Source organism: Tympanuchus pallidicinctus, unplaced genomic scaffold (assembly GCF_026119805.1).
Source record: "Tympanuchus pallidicinctus isolate F22 unplaced genomic scaffold, pur_lepc_1.0 scaffold1, whole genome shotgun sequence".
Lineage (NCBI taxonomy): Eukaryota > Metazoa > Chordata > Aves > Galliformes > Phasianidae > Tympanuchus > Tympanuchus pallidicinctus.
The window spans coordinates 103,426,468-103,448,492 of NW_026294618.1; the positions used below are offsets into that span (position 1 = coordinate 103,426,468).

Consider the following 22,025-nt stretch of genomic DNA (forward strand, 5'->3'; position numbering starts at 1 on the left):
TCAGGGTGATGATGTGTTGTGAATATTCCGTAGCTTTTGATATATGATGCTTTCACTAGGAAGCTTAAAGGGTGAATTTCTCCTTTTTAAAATGAAACAAAAAACCTACAAAGCTACGGAACACAACGTGAATATAATAACGATGCTAACCATTAAGAGGCACTTTTTACCTAAGGGTCTGTTATAAATATTTGTTTATCTTGTTCTGGTAATGAGGTTTCAGACTTGCTGTGGTGAAAATAATGTTCTGTTTCTTAATTAAAAATGACTTGGCTTTAGAAGCGAGGAAGAAAACAAATTTCTAGAACCGGTGCAGGCGATAACGCACGTTGTTTCTAAATGAGCCACCTTTGGTTGTGTGTTCACAATGGGCTCTTCCTTTAAGGGTCTTGGAACAATTTCTTGACTGTTGTAAAGTTAGTAAATAATAATAATAAAAAATCAGATCTTTTTACCATCTGTGTCTGCAGCACAGAGCATGCAGAAGGCTCCATCTTACAAGAATATTTTCTATGCCATTAAAGAGCCCAAAGCAAGAAAACCCAAACAGTAAAATTTATTAGACATCTCTGCATGACAAAAATCAATAAAATACAATCTCTTGTGGTTTAATATGAAAATATACCTAAAGAAGCAGTGGCTCAAGAAAAATACTGAGCTGCCGATACAAATTGAAAATGTCAAGGAGGAGAAAACTGAATGTAGAGGATGCAGTCTGGTTTACTGTAGGGCATATTTCAGAACCAGCCAGAAATATTAGTGTGGAGGAGAAGCTATGGAAACTCCTTTAAAAGACAAAATGTATGATGGCATGTCCATGATACAAGTGCCAGTGAGATGGAAAAGCACACCTTTCCTTGGGTGCAGCGCTTAGGGAACATTGCTAAAACATTCAATTAATTTATAAATCATTTACAAATAAATGATTATGGAGCCGTGAATGATAAAAACAACCAAAGCTAAGGTTCAGGCCAGTTTTTTTTGTTTGCTTGTTTCTGAATGGAATCCATTATTTTCTATCACACTTAGTTCTAACTACTGGGTGCTAATGATACTTTATTGACTGCGTGGTTGTTCAGTGCTGCTGGCAATGCAGCACTGAGGTTGTTTGAATGCACGCTCTGTATTCTCTGTGAAATACTTTAAATTTATTTCAGACTTCATCTGCACACCCCATGTCCTGCTCTGATGTGTTTTTTGGAAAAAAAAAAAAAGGTAGCAATGTAGCAGTATTTTATATAATTAAATTACTCACTGCATTTTAAATTCTAACTCCTTTTTTTTTAACTATTTTTGAATCAGAGTCCGTCGCGATGCCCTTAAGATTAGCCCAGCTTTTAACTATTTTCAAAATTGTTAAAGTAATTGCTGTATTTCAGGGCTGCTTTTTCATTTTTGGAGCAGCACAATTTTCATTCTGGTTGTGCTTGAGGGCTCTCGTGCTGCAGCTCATTGTAAGAACGCAAAAAAATGGAAAAAAATCCCTCTGGTCATAAATCTTGCCCCCATTCCTTGGGTTACTGAAGCTCATGTAGGTGGAGCTGCCTCGTCGGTACTGCCTCAATGATGTGGTGCCTTTTGGGGGCAGAATTGTTACATTCTCCTAGAAATCAGCTTACAGGCAGTAATTGGGTATCACCAAATGCACACAAAAGTTAAACATATCCCTGTTTTCCAGCCCCCACAAGTAATGGTGTTGACTTCGGTTTCATGACATTTAGTCAAGTGTGTTGTTGAGCTTTTGCATATGTGGAATATAGAAAGGTTTTGCTTTCTAAGCGTGTATTTTCGGGTGCATGATGAATAAATTGTTTTTCAGTTGGAAACAGACATTCTCACCCAGTTCCATGACACGAGGATCTTGGGAGGGTAATGCTTGTGAAACTGATGGCAGCAGTGGTCTTTTTGATTCCCCATAGCTGCTTTTTCAAAGTGCTTTGCCAAACAAATTCCTGAAAACGTATCTGTTAGCTTGATTGCAGTTAGTTATGTTAGTTTGTCATTTTAAGCTGTACCTAGTGACAGCATTGATAGTGGGGGAAAATCCTTAATTTGTGTGAGGTTTGCAGCTAGTTTTTAATTCTGTGATAAAGAAGCTAGTTTTATAGTATCTGTAAGACTAGACATAAGTGAAAATGTATGTATAATCTATGTGGCTATAAACCACTCTTACTGTTGGAGGGGCAGTCAGTAGTTTCTTTTAAACTTCCCATTTGCCTACTTAGATGACTCCTTCTGTGTTTTTTATCATTTTAAATGACACAGAAGACTAGCTAACTTCTCCTTGTAATCAGTCCTGTTTGTTGTGAGAGTTGCTGCTTTATACCTATAACAAATCAAACTTAGAGGCATACTACGTATTTGTTTGCAGATATATTTCTCTGTGACAGCTGTTCTTTAAGACCCTGAGATCTGCCATTAATTTTGAGTAGTCAGGAATGCATCCATCTAGTCAGCAGTAGAAATTATTGCTGCTCTTTGATGAGTTTTCATTATTAGCATTTCTCAAAGGCAAGGGCAACTGAAATTTATGGCATCAGCTGGTCACACGAGACGGGGATGTTTCATAAACGCTGCCAGATGTCACCGAGATGAGCTTGTATGCACCAAAGGAATCATTTCAGGAAGAGCTGTTAAAGCTGCTTCAGCAACTTCTCCTACCTGGACTGTTTCTGTTGCACGAGCCAAATAGCACTGGGACTTCTCTGTGTGCAGCCCAAGTGTCCAAAGAACCAAATGCAACAGCAGCAGGAACATGGTGCAGGGTGGGCAAGGCTGCACGTGGGTGCTGCAGAGATGGTGTCTGCCGTGCCAGGGCACTCCTGTAACCTCCTAGAAATCCCAATGGGAAGATAATGAATCAAATCCCAAATTATTTTTGAAAGGTAAGTAAACCCTATATAGTGCACTATAAAATTCCTTTTTTTTCTTCTTTTGGAGAAGTGAGACTTGTGCTGCGGGCTCATGAAGACTGATCGATGCTCTGAGCTTGGAAGACGTGACCTTGCAAACCCAGCAGTTGTTGCCATTTCTTTAAAAAAGTAAAACAGGCACTGTGACTTGAAACAACACATATAAATGTTTAGTTTGCAAGATCAGAGACAAAAAAAAAAGTTGAGAATGTGTTTTAAACTTGCCCACGGACTCTCTAGGTCAGTGTGTACCGTTGTGTTAGAGCATGGTCTGCCTCATGGCAACAGTAAATTACCCCGAAAGGTTTCTGTCTGGGAGCAAGGAGCAGATGAAATAGGTGCAAAACCAAGGTTGCAAGAGCGTGTTGCATTTTTTGTATGTTTAACTTCATAATCTAAGAGATATTTTCCTATTTTACCTAAGAAGCATATTTAATTATTTCTAATTTGACTTGGACTGGTTTACATGTGAGTTAACTGCATCCTTTGGGTTGGTATATTCTGTCTCTGCACCTTCTTATTCTGCCTTCCTACAGTCTGTGCAGAGAACTTAATGTGTTTTCCTTGGCGTCTGGGCCAATTTTTGTCCCCCTTTAATTGGTTAATAATTCTCTGCGATGCAGGTAGCAGTTTGTATTTACAAAGATGCCCTGGCTATATTGCTTTCCAGTTTTCTTACGAGATTAAAATTTGAGAAAACTGCAGAGTTTTATAGAACTGTGAAAGGTTTGCATGAACTTTGATATATATGCTATCAATCATTTTTATAGTTTTATAGGTGCTTTGTATTTAAATGCTATCGTACTGCTTATAATGAACAAAACGAAGAATTTGTCAAATATTATATTCTGTATCATTTATGGCTCAATTTTGGTGTGTTATTATTCTGACTAGTCTAAAAATTGCTTTAAGGAAAGTAAAAGCAGCCCTGTAATTCCAGGTAACTTCATTGGCCGCGCTTAATTTGATTTTCTCAATAGCAGGTGGCAGACTAAATGGAGTTAAAATAATGAAATAAATAGTGGCCTCCACATCTCAGCAGAGTTCCAAAAAAGCATATTGAATTTAGGTCTACCTGCTTTGTTTAAAGCAGGAATTTGGATATGCAAACTCTTTTAATAGTTTTGGTAATTACAGATGATTGTTTGGTAGGGAGGCAGGTATGATTTAAAAACAGTGAACCCCAGTCAGCAAAATGCAAAAGAAGGAACTTCTGGGGTCCAGCCCTGCTTGGCAATTTTGCATTGTCAGATGGAGATTGCAGGGAGGTTCACAGGGACTTGAATTTTTTTTGTGTGTGTACTTATTTCTGTTCAATGACAGATGAAGCTGAAATGCTCTTTGGAGACGACTGTCTTTGAGGATAGTGACTGGAAAGGATGCCAGGAAGATCTTAGAACTTCAAAGAGTGCAAATTGCCAAGAAGGTTACCCAGAATTAGAGATGCCAGAGTTGTGGGAGCTTGTACATCCTGTGAAGACACTCATATGAATGTGGAGGAGATGGCAGTATTGCAGGGGAGTGATGTAGAGGAGCTACTCACTTTATTGGTGATTTCCAGAGAAATAAGTAGGAAAAAGGCAAGGAATTGTAGCCCTTTTGAGCACAGCAGGGAAAGTCAGATGTGGGATTGCTTTTCAGCAGGTTAACTCTAGCAGGGCTTCCTGTATGCCTAGGCTTCAATGAAGCATTTTATGAAGAGAAAAGGTAGACCTGGGTCTCCAGGAGGCCAGGCAAAAAGCAAGTGATGGAAGCAACATGGAAACTAGGAGTCTTGCTGTAGCCAGCCAGAAATACAATGCTGGATAAGCCAGCTCTGTGGGCAAGTAAATCTTTGGCACAAAGCAGAAGGGATGTAGAGCAGAGAGAAGGCAGTGCTCTCATGCATGTGGGCAAAACAGCTTTCCCTTTGTGACAAGGATGTGCTGTAAAAGGGTGGGAAGCTGTGTTGGAGCATAAATCATATTTGGGAAAGACAGGAAAATAGGATCTCCAGTGTGCTGCTCTGCAACACAGCCCGTCAGGAGGGAGTTATTTCAGGGTGAATTTCCTCAAGGGAGGAGGGAGGAATTCATTCCTTTGTGCATGGTTGAGTGGGATCCAGACACTGCAGGCTGTAGCAGCAAGGGTAGGTGAGAACAGAAAGCTGGAAGCCTGCAGCTCCAACAGATTTGCTGAGAGACAGCAGGGATGAGCCTAGAGCAGCTCCTTGTGTCTCAGAAACACTGCAAGGACCTGGGGAGCAGAGGGGTTGGAGCAGAGCTGGTGAAGAACTAATTGTGTTTGGCTGGTGCTGGGGACCTCCTGTGGGGCCTCCTCTGCAGGGACCTCTGGGTAGAAAGACAGTGCTGTAAAAGCTTTCCCCCGTTCTGTTCCCTGATCACTTGAGGGTTTTTTGGTTTAGGAGATCCGTTACACTTGGTTTGTTTGAGCTTCTGTTGCCGTTTAAAAGATACTCAGTCTTCCCTGGGGAGTTTGATGTGTCAGAATGCTGACTTGGAGCAGCCTCAGAGCTGTGGCTGACCTGTAGTTGCTCTGATATCCTTCTCTGAGGTGTTCACAACTCTCATCCCTTCTAGTGGAGAGCAGAGAGCAAGCTTTGGGAACAGAAAATTGGATGTAGCAAATGAACACAGGAGTAAGAGAAAGAATGAGGCAAGGCACAGAGAAAAAGTTACCAATAAAATAGAGATGTGCTACAAAGGGGAGAAAGACACACTGAGAGAGACCTAAAAAGAAGAGGGAAAACGAGAAATGGAAAAGAAAAACAAATAACAAACTGAATATCCAGAAAATAATCCCATGGGTACACCCATATAGAAAGTAATCTGTTCATTAAACGTTAGCTCTCCCTTTGCTTAAGGCTCTCTTATGAAATTGTATTGAATAGGTGGTTTACTTCAGACAGAATTACTATACAAATAAGGAAGATATACTTAAAAAGAAAAACAGACATCAACTTTATTGTCAAATCTCTAAATATTTAGCCCAAGCTCCTGGTCAGGACTGCAATTTCTTCAGATTGTGGAAATCTTGGTACATCTTGAGAAGTTGAGGCTGAAGTTACTTTGTTTAAACTTCAAAAAGTGAAACTAGGACAGTTTTTTCTTTCATTACTTGCTGCAAAATCAAGTCAGGTGCAGCCACCACACCGGCTGCAAACCCATGCCACATTCTTCTCTTTGATTTTTCTCATCTATGACAGAGAATTCTGGTACAAAGGATCAAAAGTCAGACATGTCCTTTGAAAAACGAGAAAATTCAGAGTTGTGAAAGTAACATGAGAGTTAAAGAAGACTGACTTTTTAATTTAATAGTTAGCATTTCCCTAATTTTCTTTTTTCCCCTTTTCCCCCCCATTTAAATATATCAAAACACTGAAGTACAAAGAGAATTTGGGATGAAAGATTAAAGATGACTCAGCCTCCATCAATGTCTGCCCTGTTTTTCTTCTTAAAAAAAAATCTTTTACCATATTGTAGGCACTAAAACATAGATTTTAGCCACCAGAAATAATGAGATATTTCAAATCCTGTAGATTTTTGCTTGATGTAGGAAAATGGCACTTTTTTTTTTTTTTAATGTTTAGGCAGCATAACACTTTGAGCAATTTCACGCTTCAGAAGTGACAAGCCTACATGGCTGCATTATGTGGTGTTTTACCTTGGACCACTCCATATTGAAATATCATCTGCAAGGTACTTTGCAAGACTTATATTAACATGTTATGTTCCACTGCAAAAACCCAAAACCGAGTTGTATCCTGCAGGTCCCTAAAAAACTTCCATTAGTTTGAGTGAAGTGTCCCAGCTGGATATAGAAATTAGAGGATACCCTTCAAATGAGACTTGTATCCCAAAAAACACGAAATGAGGGTGCTCCCTGTCCCAGGCAAAATCTATCAAGGTATCGGGGCCCTCGGGTTATGCTCTTGGTTTCCAAAACACCAGTCCCCAGATTTGCATCTCTTTCTGTGGCTCAGTAGTTGAAGGCAATGAAGATGCATGGTTTTGCTAAAAGGGTGCTTTTGTGTAAGTTTTGCCAGAATTGGGTGAATCTGAAGGTCAAGGAGCTGTAAGATAAAGAAAGGGCTCTTGCTGTTCTACCAGCTGCTCTTTCCAGTATTAAACGCCTGCCGATAAGCTAGCTAAAAGCAATCTTGTGATTGGAATACAGGAATCCTATAAGCTGTTTACAGTTTGCTAGGATAATACATGGTTGGTCTGGAGCCCCTTTCACTAGAGGATTGGATCATATTAATCTCACACATATTCTATCGTGGCAGGTAGATAGGTATCATTAGTTAGAGATGAGGCTGCTGAAACACAGGCAAGTAATGTACCCCAAGTAATATGAGACCAGAAATAAAACACGGCCCTTATTTATTATGAAGAAATTAGGGAATAAATTGCAAATGACTGTTTGCCTCTCCCTGAGCCTGCTACTGCCTAGCAACGATTGCTAGATAGGATAAACATCATTAACTGTAAGAAGTTCAGTGTCTAAAAAGACATTAGGAGTGCTGATAGGCAGTCTTGAGATGACTCTGTGCTATTGTAAAGGATTATCTTTTCCTGTATTTGGGGTCTAAGGGCAGTCCCAGTCTTGCCCATGGTATATGTACCAATGCACGTGCACACTACTTTCTATATGATGGATTTTGCTTTATCATGGTGCTATACTTGAGTATGGTAGGAAAATGATTCTGCAGCCAAAATAAAAATTAGAAATCTTGTATACTGCATGCAGGAGCTTCTCAGGAAATCATTCTAGCTCACTGTTCCTGTCAAGCTGGGGAATATGCCTGTTAATTTCCCATGACAGAAAACACATCACCTCATCAGCAGCCCTAGAAAATGACAAAATGTCCAAACCAAAAAGAAGCCCTACTGCCAAACACTTTCATTTCCACTGCTGTAGGAGGAGGGGGACTGGAAGAGGAGGAGGGGCATGCTGTAGAAATTTCAGGAAAGCAGAATAATGTACCTTGCTACCTGTAGTGTCCCCCTGTTATGCTTTATATTACTGCAAACCCTTCATCTCTCAGTCAAGATGTGACCCTTCCAGAGTACCTTTGAGCCAGAGGGTACACAGTCATTTAATTCTGAAAGAATAATTTATACTCCTGAATCTGGTGAGTGTGAAATTCTTTTTTTAATGTTTGAGCTGAGGCAAACAGCTCTGTGCAAAATCTACACCTGCAAATACCTTACGTATTTAAGTGATAAGAACAAACGTGGCTCAGTGACATGCTGCAATGTATTAACCTGTAGCAATGGTAATTTCATCTGAAGCTGCTGTGCTGGTCCTTAAAGTCTTTGTAACACTACTAACTGTAATACTACTGCATTTTTTAGGGAATTATGGAATTATATACAGGAATTATGACAACATGATAACATTTTTATAATCACTTCTCTTATTTCTGGAACTCGTGAAGGAAAGTGTTTTTCCTCCACGATGAAATACTACATTTGTAAGTTAGTTGCAGAAAGAAATGGTGTGTATGTATTTATGTATGTATTTACCTCAGGAAAATATATTAATATTGTATTTTTGTATAAATATCCTACAATGGATCAGTTTCCTCCAGCAATAAAATTACAGTCACATAAAGGACTAAATAATTCATGTTGCCACATAAATAGTTTTGGTTCTCATGTTGCAAAGGTAATTTTCAGGCTGTGAACTGGGTGGGAATTGGTGTTATGGTATCTTTTTAAGCATTTGGACAGCCTGAAACTCGAGCCTGCAGAGTTTTGGATGTCTCCTTTTTGTTTTGATGTGTATTTGACTCTGCAGTCTGACAGTGCTTCTGCTGTAATGGCAAACAAGGAAAATTAAGTTAGCAGTGTATTGTAGATAACATGTTTGCTTTTGTATCTCATGGGATATTTGAGATGAAGTGGAGTAGGAGGTATGGGAATAGTTTAGGGCTTCCAAGGTTGCTGAAATGATGATGAAGCCCACAGATGGAGGTTTTACTGCCGTGTGGCTGGGAGGTCATCTGTCGTGCGACAGAAACGCTTTCCATTTCGTTTGTGATGGACAAACAATGCAGGATGCTCTCCTGTTTTGTTGTGATGGACACCTGCCAAATGTTTGGCTGAGAGGAGCCAGAGGACCCTTGAGAAAGTGGCAAGGCAGGGACACAGTTATTCCAGAAGACCCAAGGCTATTCACCTTCTGCATCCAGCCCCGTACAGGTGGTGACTGCTATGGATAGTTTTTTTGCAACGTATCCTCTGTGGAGTGCAAGGTCTTTCCAGGTACACAGATAGGTGTGCTCTGTAAACACGTGTATTGCAAACACAAGAAATATGTGTACCTAATATGTTTGGCACAGTGGCATTCTGGTCTGGATGTAGGTTTTTGTTAAATATCTTTCTCCAAGCCTGAAATATTCCGGTCCAGGTGTTGATCAGCAGTGAAGTTATGATTTTCTTTTAGGTCCACATTGTAAGTTGCAATGCTTCAGAGCAAGGTTGGCTGAGATTCTTCTTCGCGTATTAAATTAATGACTGCAATAATGAACTTCAGTTGTTTTGGTTTCAGAGATTTGTGGATCCCAAAGACGTGGGAATTGTGGAATATTAAAAGTATGAGATCAGCTACTTTGGTTAGAATGAGTTTATCAAGGTTTGCTGTTATTAGAAAATGCAAGTGAGTGTTTTTCTCCTAAGATGTATTCAAAAAGCTAACAGCTTTTGAAAACACCTTGGAGATCATTGCTCATCCCAAAGTTTTGTTGAATGAGTCTCTCAAAATCTGTTAAAATCAAACTTCATTAATCATTCTTCATTTAAGATGTGATACTTTGTTTTGACTATATAGGGTTTGTCTAAGGAAGTGCTAATAGTAATGTTTTTCATTTGGGCAAATCTGCCTCTACTTAACTGACACTATTTTAAAATTCTATAAATAAACACTTATTAGGAAATAAATGGACAAACAGTCTCTCTAGGGCCAGGAGGGGATGCTGGTGGAAGCTGTTGTATCTTACCTGTTTCTAGCAGTTACACGATTCAGTACAATTTAATAATTAATTTAATTTCTGCAGGGGGGGGATTGGGAAGCCCTTGAAAACATCAGCACTTACATTTCTGTGTAGGTTAAGGTGAGAGTAATGCAGAGAAAATAAGTCCCAAGGACATAATTACAGGGTTCTATTTGACCATATGCTGCTTGTCCTGGCAACATGAAGAAGCGGGCACACATGGTTGGAGAAACCTGAGGAATATAATTGGGTCCAGTCGACAAATCTGATGAGAAACAGCCACCTCTTCTGCCTCCTCAGATGCTCCACGTCAGTTGATGCTGCTCGTGTGAAGAGACTTTGTTAAAATTATCCATGTCAAAGTTCAACCAGAGAGTAGGGATAAATTATGTGTATTACAGAATTCCTCTGCATTTTAAGAATAGCTACGTTCAATGTTAATAATGAGGTTCCTCATTTAATTCAGTGTACTACAGCTCCCAGTAACTGGATAAATTCTTACAGCCGTATATATGCCGGAGATGATGCATCTTGTTTATTATTCCAGAATTATCCTATAGCCCGGGGAATTCATGCACCAGGCATTTTTTACCCTTGGGTTCTGCCTGCAAAACAACTCTAGTGATAGTGATGTGAGGTTGCATATTTCTATCTGCAGTGAGAGCTAGAAAGCAATTGTATTGAACTGCCTTAAAATGCAAACACAAACTGGAGAGGACTTGTGCATCATTCCCATGGTTTGGCAGACTAACTTTATTGGTGCTTGTTACCACCACTTGAGTTGTGAGTGTGTTTTCCCATAATAGCTGTCTGGAATTTGTTGAAGTGTTATGTTTGCTGATGTACAAGAAAGGAATACGCTTCTCTCGCTGTGTCCTTTACTAGAGTGGCTTGCTGCAGTTCCTACAGGATGAAAAAGAAATGAAAAAACAGAGCTTCGAATAGCTTTGTATTGAACTCCTAGAAGGACAGATCTGAACAGCCATTTTTACGTGTTCTGTTCCTTCTTTGTTTCCATTTTTAATGTAGTAAAAATTTTTATGTGGACTCTCTTCAGAAATTAAAGTTATCACCTTCCCTTATGGACATACATTTGCATGTCTTCAAACTCAGTTGAGTTGTGGCTCTGGAGGTGCCTCTTGTCATCATTATGGCTGCCATTTCCATGCTCTTTCTCTCCTGCTGTTGTGAAGATGACTGTGGTAGTTTAAGGCTAGATGGAGATACCTCAGGTCCTGCTCAGGAATCAGCTGGCAATCTAGTATTACTGTTTTCCAGAGCATAACGTCATGATGACTTTTTAGGTGCAAGAATGTTACGTTTATGATCTAAGAGAAAAGAGGAACAGGTTAAATGACAGTATGGTTGGAGAGCACAGTTTTTAAGAGACTGAGTGCAGTCTTACAAAAGCAGCATTCCTGAAGAGATCTTTCTGACTTCTTAGTAGATGTTGTAACATTAGATCCAATTTGCTGTAGCAAAAAAAAATAGTTATAAATGTGACATCTAATTCCTAAATTTGCTTCCCGTCTCTCTTGTGTGACCAAATACGTCGTTATTTTAGCAGTGCTGTGGACCAGATCATAATGTCAGTAGAAATGCTTAATGGAATATTTGCTAACAGCATATACTGTAGCTCATGACTATTTGGCTTTTTCCTCTTTCCTGACGCCTTGTAGTTTAAAGAGAATTTTCTCATTTTAGCTTGTCATTTATAATGCCCATTCATCCTTTAATATCTTCTAGGTCGCTACTTTAGAATTCCCTCCGAAGAAGCTCTTTGGAAACAAGGATGAACGAGTGATTGCAGAGCGACGGAGTCACTTAGAGGTAATGGCATCTTTCTCAGGGCCTTTTGAAGTGTATTTAGGTGGAGCACTGTCTGCTTGACCAACAGAAACTGTTCCCATATGATCACACTTAAATAGCCTACCTGTAAGTACGGAGTTACTTGCTGCTTCATTTAACACAGGAGATGGCAGCAGCAGATTGCAAAGTAATGAAGCACACCTTTAAAAAATCCTAGTCTGGAAAAAAAAAAAAAAGGATATCTCTTTAGAGGTGTGTTTATTTAGGGGGGAAAGGTTGGAGATGAGGTAAGTGTTCTCTGTAGACAGATGGTCTCTATGCAAGACGAGATTAAAAAAAAAAACAACTTGCTACTTGAAATGCAGTTTGTTATCTGAAGATTTACTATTTTATCGTAGTTACTATAACCAAATAGCTCATGACAGAAGGAAAGCAATATATAGGCATCTCTGAGCTTTATTTTATAACCCAGTTTGGAGCGTATTTTTCTTCGAATTCATTTGAAAGCTTAATTTTATGGAGGACAAGATTGACAGAGGGTGGGGTTTGGTTTTTATTGGTTTGTTCAGCAGTGCTGTGCGGACGGCACAGTCTTGACTCCTGTAAAAATTCAGGTCTTTATATTTCTATACTCCCTTCCAGTACTTGGAGGGAGCGTTTAAAACAGGAGGGAGAACAACTGTTTACATGGGTTGATAGTGATAGGACAAGGGGAGATGGTTTTCAACTGAGATAGGGGAGGTTTAGGTTAGATATGAGGAGGAAGTTTTCCACCCAGAGGGTGGTGATGCACTGGCACAGGTTGCCCAAGGAGGCTGTGGATGCCCCATCCCTGCAGGCATTCAAGGCCAGGCTGGATGTGGCTCTGGGCAGCCTGGGCTGCTGGTTGGTGATCTGCACACAGCAGGGGGTTGGAACTGGACCAGCACTGTGGTCCTTTTCAACCCAGGCCATTCTATGATCCTGTGATTCTGATGTACACTTTGTTGCAGCCTGAGAGCAGGTGATGGAGTCTGGGGAAAGAAGAGGAGGAAACAAAGACTAAAGCATACAGTCTACAACTATTTTGTATCCACATGAGGATTAGGGTTAGGGTTAGGTGATCGAGTTATAAATTAATCATGCAAGTCATAAAGAATTACTTTCTTTGTAGAGCAGAAATAGTATTAAGTAGAGCTTTAGAAAATTTAATATAAAAGTACATTGCTTCCAACTGGAATCTTTTCTTGCATGTCTTGATTTTTTTTCCCCATGTATTTCACCTTCTCTTTGATCCACAAACAAAACATCCCCCCACTGTCTTTTGATGTGAGGTTGTCTTACATATAGCACAAAATGTAATCTTTTTTGTGTTTCATGTCTTCCATAGAGGGCATAAAGGCATGGCCACATTCCAGTCTAGTGCTCAATTTGCATATTTTTGTACCAGTAAGAAATTTAATCCCTTAATCCTTCCGACCTTCTATTGATTTGCTAACCAACTTTACTGTAGTGTTTCTGAATCTTAAAACTCCTGTGTATAGTGATGCTTTGATCATAATCATGTAGTAATTGTAGCTCTCAATATGGCTAGTTTTTAGCTTTAAGTTGTATCTATTTTAGCCAAATTATGTCATTAAAACTTTATTACCAATATATTCTGTAAATATTCTAATTCACATGAATACGTTTTGCCATATGCTAGGCAGAAGTGCACTAGGCCATGCCATTCAGTAATCCTGGCAAGTCTTTCTGCGTTAGAGAAACATAAGATCTCCAATGATCAAGAGAAAGGTATAGAAAGAGAACAGGGAACCAAATATTACCATCCTTGCCATGAGGAATTTGATGCCATAAGCTTGTCCCCAGTTCATGAAGATGGCAAAAATGCCTTAACTTTGGATCTCTGTTCCTAGCATTTAATTTTATCCCCTGTGCTTTTTTGCAGTGCTCTGCTCTGGCTTTGCGCTTTAGACCAAATGCTGCTGAGCTTCAGATAATGTAGCTGCAGCTTCCTTGGCAAAGCAGTGGAATAAACCACCTACATTGCCGTTGTTCCCGTAGTCATATAAGTCTTTGCAGACTCAAAGCACATCTTGAATTATACTGGGAAACTATTTGGCAGACAAAGAGTGTGTGATAATGCACCATGGCACAGGCAACTGCTTCTATTTAAAATGCTTGCTTTTACTTTCTCATGATGAACCATAAGCATATGTAAGTGGGCTAACCTGAAAGCAGAAAGTGGATGGATTGCCTCTGTAAGGGAGTTTGGCTTTTGAACGGGGCATGTTTCTCATGTGGGAGTTCAGTCAAATAGAAGGTGGAGAAGTCAGACCTTGGTAACGAGCAGAGAGATGGCTGGTGTTTATTCACTTGGCTTTCATACCTCATAGCATAGCCTGATTTGCTGAAAAACCTCTTGCAAGCCTCACAGGTGATGTTATTCCAGTAATAATATCATTTGAAAGCTTATTTGATTGTTTCACATGATTAGGCAAGAGCTAATGAGTTAGTACAGCATTTTTACATGAAAGCTCAACTTCTAGGCCAACAAAAATGTATATTCTTATCCAAAGTCCAAGCTGATTTGATCGACTGATAGTATCTGACAGCCTGACAAATATCAGTCTGTTCTGAACAAATATTCCGTGTTGTAAGGTCATTAGCAGAGCTGTCATCCCTGTGGTGGATAACGAAGGAATAACTCTTCTCTTTCAGATTTTACATTAGATATTTATGTGTTTTGAAAAGGCTTTGCGTTGTTTTTCCTGGACTTCTTGGATTAATTTTGGAGTGGAACAGTAGAGCTCTGGCTAGCCCAGGGCATTCTTGAGCAGCATCTGTGAGGAGAAGCAGTTTCTCATTTAATTCACATTTTTTTCCAAGTATGCACACAAAAGAAAATTCAAAATCCAGTGCACACCTGTGTAAAAGATAAAACAACTGAAGCTCTCGTTTCAGTCAAACACCTTTCTGAAGTACTTGCTGGAATTAGCAGTGGGTTACTGAAATGGCCTCACAGGCTCTTTTCTTTATGTCAAAGCTAAATTGCAACTCGATCTGATCTGGGAAATTAGGCAGACTGGGAGTTCTTGTAGGAGCAAAACTACTCCTCAACTTCAGAATTAGCTAAATGTACAGCAGAGAGCTGCTTCTATTGCATATATCTCAGCATCTGTTTTAATTGCCTCCCTTTGGCTGCAGTCAGGGAAATTTTTCCTTGTGCCTAATTACAAAACCATTTGGCCAAAATATCCTTTGTGGGACCCATAGCTGTTTAGGAAGAGTTTGTTTATTTCCTACACTGCACCTTTCAGGTTCTAGCCACAACAGGAGCAGAAGTACTGAAAATAGCAGGAGGGCTTTTGTGGCTGTGTTCAGTGCAGCTGAAATGCTGGCGAGGATCTTTTGGGAGGGCTGTTTTGTTTTTAAGATTGCCATGTAGTATTACCTTGTTTCACCTTCAGTTAAGAAGCGGGCATATTATTTAGGTGATGTTATTTGGAGCAAAAGACTCCAGGGAGCCCCCAAATTATGAGGATTTTGATTTAAAATCACAATGAATTCAGTTTATCTTAAACATTGGGTTCTTTATTTCTCTCTCTTCTTTTTTTTTTCATATCTAGTACAAGTGCTTAATAACCAAAAGCTTCACAATACAGTGTAGGAAAGAAAGTGCACGTTAGGTGTGATCTTTTACTATGAGATGAACCTGGAGAGAAGTCTTTGATATACAAGATACGTATTTGCAGGGTACACTTACACTGTGGTGCTTGTTGGTACAAAGTGATCGTTTGACCAATGCAATACATTTCCATGGAGGTTTTGAAAAATAACCTGCAAATTGGCACAGGGGTCTCACCTATACATCATGAGAATAAGCACCTAACTTGTGTTTAAAATTACCTGTCCTAAGTGCCCTGTTGCAATCTATTAATTTAGTATTTCATCAGGGACCTGTTGCAGGGCAAAACTCTAAATTAATTGCTCCGCAGTCTGAAGGCTGTAATTTCACTTCAGAGCCAACCTTGCTTGATTAAATCCGCCTTAAATGAAACAGCCAAGAATTCTTTTGATTAAAGTTAATGAGTGGAAGTTAGTGTGTATCTATCTTTCATGCAATTAGAAACCAGTAAATAAAGATACGGGATCCCGTTTTTTCCCTGATGAAATCAGAAGATGTATACATCCTTTTTCAGTTCATAAGCAAAAACTTTTTAAAGGAAGCACACGTCACAGGAGGTATGCTGCTCAGTGAGTGTTGCTGTTTCAGTTTTATCTGCCCAGTACCTTTTATTACTGGGGGAGCTGCTAGATCTGTGGATGACAGTAAAAGGTTTTCCCAAAATCCCAGCTGCCCTGGATATTGCATTTTTGCAGAGAACTGATTATCATCCTTCCCTGCTTAATTTTCTTCTTCTCATGGACACATCCTTTGTTCTAGTAAGGCAGGTCAATATTAGCCCTGTTTAACCATTGCACAGCCAGGAAAAGTGCACAAGTAAATGCCTGCACCAACACAGTAGATAGTTGTGTTTTTTGACTCCTTGCTCAGAAGCCTTGTAGCCATGGACCCACTGCCTTTCTCTTCTACTCCTGCTGTCACCGGTGTACTCAGAAAAGCACAATTGCTAAGCTGACAAAATCCCAGCAGGTTGTTACTTGAGGGGCTTTTTTTGTTTCTTTTCCTTCAAACCTCAGCCTGTCTCCTCTCTGTTAATTGTTTCACTTTCCCTATCCCCGCTGCTGCATTTCCTCAGGTTTCTTTGTGGACAGCAAGGGACAACAGACAAAAGGCCTGACTGGGGATGCGCCAGCAGACAGCACAACAGTTGGTAGGAATCATGCATTTCCTTCTGCTGCTCCTTGCAGAGCTCAAGGAACAAAAGTAAGTCAACCTGTACCAGCAGAGTAAAGCAAATCCACTTTGAGTTTTGAAGGAGCACATACATCTTTCTGTCATTCTCTGTCCTTTTTTTTTTTTCCTTTGTACTTTGAATCTCTTTAAGAGATAGACACGCTCAATTTATTTAAAATTAATAATGCAATTGTCCTTAACCTCCTAACTTCCTGGTGTCTGATGAGGAGTTTTTCAATGATAGGTGTGAAAGCAGAGTTAGAAGTAAATCTTGTATGAACTGCATTATTCAATTATTCTGTCCAGTCCTGAGAGAGAATTGGCTGGTGAAAGCAGAGCAGGCACTAAACAGAAATACTGCTGTTCCTCTGTCAGAATTAAGCTTTCAGAGTAAGATTCTTTATCTTAGAGGCCAAATGTTTTCTTTTGTTCTTAACTTGTATTCTGACTTGCCTTCCTTTGAAGGCGGTAACTCTTTTGTACACAGCTCTAAAGCTGTAGCCCCTCCAACTTTTCTCTTTGAAATGGGTTTCTGCTCTTTTTGTGTGTCTGCAAGAATCTGGTTCTTAAGCACAGCACAAAATACTGGAATGAACACCTTTCATCAAATATTAATTTGTTATTGTTATTTAAATGAATTACTGGTTTGAGTTCACACCTCAAGAGATATAATAGCAAGAGATACCTGAGAAAACATGGCAGAATACGTGTCCACAAATTTGAGCAAACTGAGTGTGTTCAAGCCACTTTTAAGACCTAATTTCTTGAGGTCCGCCTTGAAGTTGTGAGGGCAGAAACACTGTAATGAAATTTTAGGTGATTCGTAGTCTGAATATTCAGTATGAGAGAGGAGACAGAGAACGTGAGCACATCCTACCAGTCTTTCTTCATAGTGCATCCTTAATCTTTTTAGCTGAGACAACCAGCTTCATGCTAGTTACAGGTGAACTGATGTTAGTATTGCAAAATCCCTGTCAAGTGTGGCCAGTTGCTCATTTCTGTTTTTCTTAACACAGGCACCAGTCACAAAGACCTTTCAAAGCTATTAAATAGGTGTCAGTTCAAAGAGACCATTCAAAGGAAATTATTAGGCTCTGGTATCAGCTTACAACAACATCCCTAATACCAGAGCTTTTTAAGAAGGGCTTTAAAGCCGACTGCTCACCAGCCTGGCACTTGCAGATTGAATGCTTGCACACTTGTAAATACTGTTCTTAGAAACATTTCAGTGAGATGGACTTCAGAAAGCACACAGAATGTATTTGATAATCATTGAAAGATGAAAGGAAGCCTTTCCTTTTGTTATAGACGTGACTGCATACCATACAACCACTGCTGCAAAGCAAACTGCTGCAAATGGCAGTGTTTGATAATCCTCAAGAAGATTGTTTCATATCCACAGTCTGAACTACATTTTAGAGTGATGATTTTAATTTCCCAGTAGAGGAACAGGAATGTAATAAAAGCACAGGAAGAAAGTATAGATGCATCCACAGAGAAAAACGGCATTTGTGTTTGGGAAGGGGGACCAAATGGAGAATATCAGTAATGTGAAATCCACGTCAAGCACGAGTTTCTGGATTAGGTGTAGTCAGTCTGCTCCAAGAGCCTTTCATAACCTCTAATAACTATTTAAAAATATTTTGAAAGAAAGCTAACTGCTTTTTGGCAACAACACTGAAGTCTTGCCATGCCTACAGACAACAAACATTTGCAGTTAACCACTGGAGAATAATTTCCTGTGTCAGGTTTAAGGCCTTCAGCACATCATCACGGCACCTGGCTCCTCTTCTTTGAAGCGGCAGCCTTCACAAGGAAGCTGTAGGAGCTCTCAGCAGTAAAGCATGTCATCAGTTTTGGGTGTCACTGCTTCTTGTGTGAGGTCACATTGGCTTCAGAAAGGAAGTACATTTCATTTTACTGATGGAGAACTAAGGATGTTGTGTGCATCAACAGTTGATTCCAAACCAACAAAATCTTACTTTGATTAAAAGCCATGAATCTCAGCCAGGCCTACATCAAATGGTGCTAGTCTTATAATAGCAGCAGAAGAGGAAGATTATAGTTTGGAAGAAGTGAAATAAAAGCCTGGGGTTGTTTTATGAATGTTTTATGAATCCGATCAAGCTTCATTGCAACGTGCTGCTAGATGCAGAAAGAACAGTAAATGCAAGCAACCTCTTGGTCTCATTTGCTCCAACTCAGTGGCTCATTCAAGATCAGGTCTGAAACCCTGTTTCCAGACCTCGCTAGAGGTAACTTCCATACAGAATGCATTCTCCTTTACAGTAACTCTGGTGTTTCTCTTTTAAGGTGTACAATTTCAGGTCCTACCTCGAAAAAAAAAAAAAAAAAAGATCTTTTGTGATAAAATGTTCATCTCTCTTTCAAACAAAGAATTAAATAGAATGTATAACTCTGGGCCTATTTTCTTTCTTTCTTTTTTTTTTTTAGAGTATCAAAAAATAAGGTACGTTTATTGTGATTCAGGAAGTTCTGAACACGTGACAGTGGTATGAAGTCTAGTTTAGCTCTACATCATAATGAGTTCTGCTGTCAGTTCTGAATAAATCTCTCAGTATCCTCCTGCAAATCAAGTGCTGTAGTTGTGCACCTCGATCGGTCTCCAATAATGGCACTCCACAGTCAGGTGTGGGTAGATGAATAACGGGAGTGCTACACCAAGGACACTGGCTTGAACTCATTGCTATACCTTTTCAAAGCAAGAGTATCAGTCATTTTCCAGCATACGATTTCACCAAAGGAAGCAGAGGGTGATGCATGTCAAGTGCTTTGGTAGCTGTTTGCCAAGGCCACTCCAGCAGATGACACGTCGTCGCTGCTCACCCAGAGGTGTGTGATAAAATCAATTCTGTTGTTATTCTTTCTGAATAGATTTTGATAGGACTTGTTTTGACTTGTGCTCCAGAGAAAAGATTGGTTTCCTTCACTAGCTGGGTCTTTTTGATCTTTTTTATAGCCTTTTACTTCCCAAAGCAGTATCACACTGATGGGCCACCTGTAAATCATAGTCCTTACTGGCTTTATCTTTTCCTCATCTTTTTTTTTTTTTTTTTTTTCTTCCATTTTTCATTGGAGTTACTTAAAGCCAATGAGTAGGAGCTTTTAGCATGCAGACGTTGTGAGAAATATTAAGTCCTGTAGAATTAAATGAATTTCAGGTAGAATAAGATTGTAATTTGGGAAGTAGACTGATTTCAGCAGTTAATTCGATGCAGCATAATAGTAATTCAACATAATGTGCTCATGCCATTAGACTTGCACAGAAAAATGCTCTAAATAGGTATAATGAATAGTTTGGATTTTGAAAACCTAGAAGAGCAATTTCACCTTGAATCATAACTGGCATCTCTCAGAATGCTTGTACGTTACAAAAATTCAAAAAGGTGTATGCATTCAAGTAAATTCCAGTGCCACCCTGGGTAAAATTAAATTTTAGTGGCACTCAAACACTCTGGAGATGCTATGGAGGAAACTGTAATCCTGATTCAAGGAATCTGCAACACGCTGGGCTTAAAAACAGAGGCAGAATTTCCCAAGGGGCTGAAATGCAAGTTCTGTTTTCTTTTATTAATGGAATTCAGATATTTGAAGATCTCAGTTCTTTCTAGCTTGGTTCCCAAGTCATTTAGGTACCTCTAAATGTGCCCAGAGGGAAGGTGTGGATAGAACCACTGCTTCTCTCTTAGCCCTGGGTTAGGTTTACCAGCAGCACAGATTGCTGCAACGTTGGTGGCAATGCAGTGCCTTGCAGCAGCCATGTGCACAAGGCTCCATAGGTCCATTTGGTAGCTCCAACAAAAGCAAAAGCTGAGTTCCTGGCTATGAAAGCAATACCCTATTTTTTGGATCCAGCATAAGTAAATGTGTTCCCTAACAAATGAGCTACATTACGTTGTTTGATGGGTTTTTCAATCATATCTCCTCCTATGTAGTTCCTTAACAAACAAGTTTGCTCTAAGAAGCTAAGAGCTTGCCTGTGTGTATCACAGGCTAATTGGCAAGACATTTGCTGCCTTATTAAAGAAAAATACATTATTTCTGTTAAGGGAAACCCCTAAAAAGGGGTTTCTTAGGAAACACAGCCAGGCTACCACACAGCAGCTGATTTCTGCTGCCTGCACTGCAACAATCGTTCTGCTCCCCACACAGCTGTCTGTCTGCTTCTTCCCCAGCAGCACATGCTCCTGTGCTTCCAGGTTTTCTTTTTGCCTTTGGAAAGAGGACATGAGAGCAAAGACTCTTGAGGAGGCATCTGGAAGTTTAACATGGGTAGCTTCCATTTTGGGGGCAAGTTTTTGCTGTGTGAAGTTGTCTGTATAGGTATGAGGCATACAATTATGGGGTAGGATGAGGCAATACTTGCTTGGGAAGGCCTTCATTTCTGCCTAACTACTAGGTATTATTATCTGTAAACAGTCTCGCCTCTGATTAGGCCTAATCAAAGTGAACAGGAAGGATTTGATTAAAACAAGTCAGTCCTTTATTCTTTGCTTGTATAATGTGAAGCCAGTTAATCCAGTCCTGAGCCTAATTAATGTCTGCCAGTCTGAAGGAGACAGCCCTCTGCTGAATATTCTGGCTAGCAGTTGTGATTTGTCATTTTTAAACAATTTTGAATCTGTCTTCATTCCCCTGAAAAATCTCCTTGTGCTTGCACAAGCCATGTGAGACCAGAGCAAGGCCTGCGATACCCATGGGACAGATAAATTCTGGAGGCATTTATTACCTCTGACTTCCCAAGGAAGCTCTGCAGAACTTTGATAGTGTCTCACACTATCGTTTTTGTTAGGAGAATTCAGCCAGCCTGCCTGGTCTTTATGCAACAGACACCGGCCCTGGTGATCGTGCTGTAATTCTAGAAGCTTTCATTCCATATATTTCACAGGACTAAGATCCTTTAGGCACAGGGTAGTCTCCCAGGCACTAAGTCTTTTCTCTCTGTTATGAAATCACAACGGCACATAATGACCTAGGGGTGTGTGCAGGAGATGAATGTGTACAGATACCGAGGTGACATTAGATATATCCTGAAGGGCTTGAAATACAACCTGAGGTATTGATATTACCTGCTGTCCTGCTCACATATTTTACTGAGATCTGCTTTATGATATCTTATAATATACGTCAAACTGCTGGGAAAAAGAAGAGAAGCCGCATATTTTCTTCTTTTTAAAAACAACAACAGCAACAACAAAGCAAGCAAAATCACAGAAGGCCCAAACGCTCATGAGCAGTTCTATCTGCCGGGTGGAGAATGGCTGGAGGTGATGATATTAATCGTAGTCTGTGTACGGTCCCCCATACTTCCATGCTGGTTTACTGCAGAGCAGTGCCACCTTTATTTTATATTCTTGCTGCCTGCCAGTTCTTTCCCTGCTCGTTCATATTTAACAAATCCAGAAATGGATCTGAAAGTACTTTTAGAGAGCAATCAGAGCATTAT

At 39.8% G+C, this 22,025-nt stretch overlaps 1 protein-coding gene across 3 annotated transcripts in view; it reads left to right on the plus strand.

The window, feature by feature from the left end:
* Window positions 1-22,025, plus strand: part of KIF16B (kinesin family member 16B) — a 133,949-nt gene that overhangs the window by 104,996 nt on the left and 6,928 nt on the right. For 2 of the 3 annotated variants that reach the window (XM_052676499.1, XM_052676551.1), the window contains one exon: window positions 11,656-11,739. In XM_052676499.1, the coding sequence (XP_052532459.1) occupies window positions 11,656-11,739 (84 nt within the window). Of the gene's footprint in view, window positions 1-11,655; window positions 11,740-16,460; window positions 16,564-22,025 lie in introns of those variants that run through there. The other variant, XM_052676623.1, reaches the window with a different exon arrangement.